Source organism: Chrysochloris asiatica, unplaced genomic scaffold (assembly GCF_000296735.1).
Source record: "Chrysochloris asiatica unplaced genomic scaffold, ChrAsi1.0 scaffold00056, whole genome shotgun sequence".
Classification (NCBI taxonomy): domain Eukaryota; kingdom Metazoa; phylum Chordata; class Mammalia; order Afrosoricida; family Chrysochloridae; genus Chrysochloris; species Chrysochloris asiatica.
Window position 1 is genome coordinate 5,124,023 of NW_006408574.1, and position 5,229 is coordinate 5,129,251.

Here is a 5,229-nt window from a genome sequence, read left to right on the forward strand (position 1 = left end):
TCATGTTATAGCTAAGGCTGGGTGGCCAAGTTCCAGAAAAACATGGCTTCAGGATTGAAGGAAAACTCATTAACAACCTGCGATATGCAGATGACACAACCTTGCTTGCTGAAAAGTGAAGAAGACTTAAAATACTGACCAAGATCAAAGACCACAGCCTTTGGTATGGGTTGCATCTCAATGTAAAGAAAAGAAAACTCCTCACCATCGGGCCAATAAACAACATTCATATGAATGGAGAAAAGATTCAAGTTGTCAAAGATTCATTTTGCTCAGATCAGCCATCAAAGCTCATGGAAGCAGTAGTCAAGAAATCAAACAACATATTGCATTAGGTGGATCTGATGCACAAAACCCCTAATCTTTTGCTCAAAATGTTGAAGAGCAAAGATGTCAGCTTGAGGACTAAGGTGAGTCTGACCCAAGCCATGGTATTTTCAATAACCTCATATGCATGTGAAAGCTGGACAGTGAATAAGGAAGACCATAGAAGAATTGAGCATTTGAGTTACGGTGTTGGAGGAGAATATTGAAAGTGCCATGGGCTGCCAAAAGATCCAATCTATCTGTGTTGGAAGAAGTGCAGCCAGAGTAGTCCTTGGAGACAAACTTTGCCTCTCATACTTTGGACGTATTGTCAGAAGGAACCAGCCACTGGAGAAGGATATCAAACTGTTAGGTCAAATGGAGGGTTGAAGAAAAAGAGCAAGACCCCCATCAGGATGGATTGGCACAGTGGCAGCAGCAACGGTCTCAAGCATAGCAATGATTGTGAGGTTGGCACAGGGCTGGGCAGAGTGGGTACCAACTCAATGCCACCTAACAACAAAATGAGATCACATAGTCAACAATTAACTTAAAAAAAAAAAAAACAAGATAAGAAGATAAGGGGGTAGGGAAACTAGATTAATGAAATGGGCCAACCAGAATAGAAATTATGAGGATGTTCACTCATTATAAAGAATGTAACTGATATCAGTAGATAACCTGTGTGTGGAATTTGCTGAATGGGAACATGAGCTTCTGTGTAAATCTTTCCTGAAAACACAAGCTGTTTAAAAAACAATTATGTTATGGGTTGAGTTGTGTCCTCTTCTATAATATGTGTCAACATTGCTAGGCCGTGCTTGTAAGTATTATGGAATTATCCTGCATTTTATGGTCTGCTTTCATTATCCGGGATGTTGTAAACCTCACATCTCTGATGGTACAGAAAGCAGGGTTGGAGCCAGTGATGTGAGTGAGGCCGGATGTCATTACCCAGGATGCTGTAAACCTCACATCTCTGATAGTACAGAAGTAGGGTTGGAGCCAGTGATGTGAATGAGGCCGGATGCTATCTACAGAATTAGGGTGTTTCTTGAATCAGTCTCTTTGGAGATGTAAAAGGGATTAAACAAATGACCAGAGATGAGAGGGATTTCTGCATGTTCTTTTGACCTGGGATCCCTGAGCTGAGAACCCCTTAGACTGAGGGGGAAACTGAAGGCAAGGACACAGAGAGAAAGCCTGAAGCTGCTTTCTCTCTTCTCTCAGAAGAGAGGCTGTTCTGGACAGATTGTCTGGGGGCAATGCCATGTAAAGGAACCCTCGAGGCATAGTTGTCAATGAGCTAGCTGCCAACTGCAGGGCCAGAGGTTCAAACCCACCTGCCATCCCGTGGGAGAACGATGTGGCAGTCTGCTTCTGAAAGCCTGTGGAGGCAGTATTACTTGGCCCTGCCGGATGGTGAGTCTGAATCCACTCCATGGCAGGGGGTTTCCGTCTTACCAGAAACAGAACGCAGGATCTTTTCTATTTAGACGCCACTGGGTGGATTCGAACCACCCACCTGTAGGTAAGCAGTCAAGTGGAAACCAGGAGGGTCATCCAGCGACCTTCCCAATATCTCAGAGCGAGGCCATAAAGGTGGCTGACTCATTTATGGAAATGAAAATTTCCATACAGGAAATGTGAGCAGTACCGCAGTGTACAAAGAGCAAGAAGAAAGAGGGCAGGGTCCCGCCACAAACAGGAAGCAGAGAGTTAATCAAGACTTGCTCATTTCTCTAGCTTTTAGAAGGGCTGGGATCCATCATAGGGAGCAAGAGGCCAGTGTCCTTTCTACTTCCCCTCAAATCTCTGGGTCCAGCGGGGTGTGATCCCCAGGCTCAGCAGGGAGCAGGACAGCAGGGAGAAGCCACGCCTCCTGCAACACACATGCAATTAGGTTCCTTCTTATGGTTAATAAATAGCCTCCAAGTGCCTGCTGCGTCAAATCGTCCAAAGGCCAGTTGGTCCCTGAGCGTATAAAGCTGAAGGATTGCTAAGGAGAGCGTTGTCTCTGAGTCTGCAGTGAGGCAGGAGCTGCGGGATCAGGGCGCCCGTTCCCAGGGGAGCAGGGATGCAGGACCGCAGCAGCCTCCTTCTGTGCGCCCTGACGCTCCTCACCGGCTTCTTGGTGGTCTGCCTGGGGGCCTTCTTCATCTCCTCAGGTTCCGTGTTCAGCTGTCGGGGGAACCTGATCGCAGCCTATCTGCTCTTGCCTCTGGGCTTTGTCATCCTTCTGAGTGGAATTTTCTGGAGCACCTACCGCCAGGCGTGCAAAAGCAAAAGGATGTTCAGTCACGTGGTCAGACAACACCTCGCTCAGGGCAGCCTGGCCACGGTGGACAGGTACCATGCGGGGCGGGGGCGGGGCTGAGATGGGGCTCTGACCCCGCTGTGGGAAGATTTTCATGCCCCTTAGGACTGCTGGTGGGAAAATGGAATTGAATGATAATGGAGTTGGGGATCCCACACACTTTTTGAAGCCCTCTCATATCTATTGAAAGGAACTCTGGTAGCATAGTGGTTACAAATCAGGCTGCTAACCTCAGGGTCAGCAGTTCGAAACTACCAGCTGTTCCCCGGGAGAAAGATGAGGCTTTCTGCTCCCGTCAAGATTTACAGCCTCGGAAACCCTGTACAGGGAACCGACTGCACAGCATATAACAACAACAACGTATCTATTGAAGGAGCTGTGGTAGCGTAGTGGATTATGAGCTGGCTGCTAATCACAAGGTCAGCAGTTCGAATCTACCAGGAGCTCTGCAGGAGCAAGATGAGGCTTTCTGTTCCTGTAAAGATTTACAACCTCAGAAAGCTAATACAGGATCGCTAAGAGTTGGAACTGATTCAGTGGTACACAATTACCACCACCACCGGCATCCTGGTAGCTTAGTGGGTTGCATGCAAGCTGGGATGCTGACAGGTCAGCAGTTCAAATCTACCAGTCACTGTGTGGGAGAAAGATGAGGCTTTCTGTTCCCATAAAGATTTACAGCCTCGGAAACCCTATATAGGGTCACTAGGAGTCAGAACCGACTCAACGGCGCACCACCACCACCATATCTGTGGAGCTGATTTTGACTCCTAGTGACTCCCTAGGACAGAGTAGAACTGCCCCTACAGGGTTTCCAAGGCTGTAAACCTTTACAAAGCAAACTGCTCTTTCTCCCACAGAGCAGCTGGTGGGTTCGAACCACTGGCCTTCCCATTAGCAATCAAGTACTGAACCCACTGTGCCCGCAGGGTTTCTTACAGCCCAGCACAGCTCCATACGTAGGCTTTTCTTGGCTGGAATCTTTATAGGATCATCAGGTATCTCTCCCTCTGATGAGTTCAAACCACAGATCTTCATGGTTAGCAGCCTAGAGCTTAACTGCCGCATCACCAGGGATCCTTTGCCATTTGTCTGGAACACAAGTCTCATTGGAGTTAGTCATTAGAGAAAACGGCGTGGCCTTTGGTGAAAGCTGTGACGCAGAGGGAATTTAGTGGGTGGCACTAGTGGTTTTCAATTAGCTGCTAACGCACAGGTTGATGGTTTGAATTCATCCAGTGTTCCACGGAATAAAGGCCTGGTGAACTGCAGTTATAGTTTGTCCCATGGGGTTGCCGTGAGTCGGGGGTCAACTCGATGGCAGCACACAGGAACAGGGGTATTTTACTACTATTCTACTAGGGGGAAACCCACCTAAACCAACTTAAGAGGCCCAATTTTGTTATATCGTAGAAGGTTGTTGTTGTTGTTGTTGTTATATCCTGGAAGTTGACAACAGAGATGGGTGATAGTTAATTATCCTCCATAAACTGAATACCAGACCGAATTCCACCCACTTCACATCAGATCAGTCACAGAATCTCTTACTAAGTTTGCTGTCCTTCAAGGTGTGTTGCTCATTGCGTGGAGAACAGATTCATTGTTACAGGTGAGGACCTTCAGAGGTAAGATTCTGCATCAGGCAACCTACCAGATGCTGTTGGGGTGATTTCAACACACAGCCACCCCATGTGGATCAGAGCAGATTTTTTTTTTTTTTGGAGTCACTTCTGGGTGGATCGAACCTCCAACCTTCCAGTAGGCAGCAAGTACATTAATTATTTGCACACCAGGGACTCCATCAGACCACCAGAAACCTAATGCTGAACGGATCATGGGACCACTTAGAATAAAGCCCCAGGCATCCGCCTTTCGGGCCAATGCTTTTGCTTTCTACGTGCAATGGTTGTTGTTGTTGTAAAGTGCTATTGAGTTAGTTCCAACTCATCAGGACCCTGTATAGGATTTCTGAGGAACAGCTGGTGGGTTTGACAAGGATGACCTTGTGGTTCCACAGTCCAGTGCTGGTCCTACAACATCACACCAGGAGGGAATATCTAAAACATTTCAGCAACCTCATGGATCTTGACTACAAGTCATTTTACTATGAACAGCCCACTGTTTACATCCATTCTGCTAACTAATAAGGTATGAATGGTAACAACTCAAACCCATTTCCAATGCATGTTGGACTAATTAGTAAGATCTCTGGGTTTGATTAAAAAGAATTTTAAGGTGACTAAAGGAGCTCTGGTAGCATAGTGGTTACGAATCGGGCTGCGAACCTTAAGGTCAGCAGATTGAAACTACCAGCCACTCTGCGGGAGAAAGATGAGGCTTTCTGCTCCCATAAAGATTTACAGCCTCAGAAACCCTGTACAGGGTCACTATGGGCCGGAACCGACTCAACGGCACATAACAACAACAACAAAGTGATTTAGAAGACACTTTCAGAGCAAGAGTTTTCTTCTGCATATAAGCTAGAAGGAGGCCTGGTGGAACAGTGGCTTAAGTGTTGACCTGCTAGCAGAAAGATTGGCGGTTTGAACCCAGCAGTTATTCTTTGGGAGAAAGATGAGGCAGTCCACTCCCATGAACATTTACAG

General features: G+C 46.9%; 1 protein-coding gene across 1 annotated transcript in view; it reads left to right on the forward strand.

Moving 5' to 3' along the window:
- The first annotated feature begins 2,383 nt into the window (after positions 1-2,383).
- The window catches only part of TMEM252 (transmembrane protein 252), a 9,694-nt gene continuing 6,848 nt past the window's right edge, over positions 2,384-5,229 (forward strand). Inside the window, exon 1 of the mRNA XM_006863832.1 lies at positions 2,384-2,655. Coding sequence (XP_006863894.1) covers positions 2,384-2,655 — 272 coding nt within the window. The remainder of the gene's footprint in view (positions 2,656-5,229) is intronic.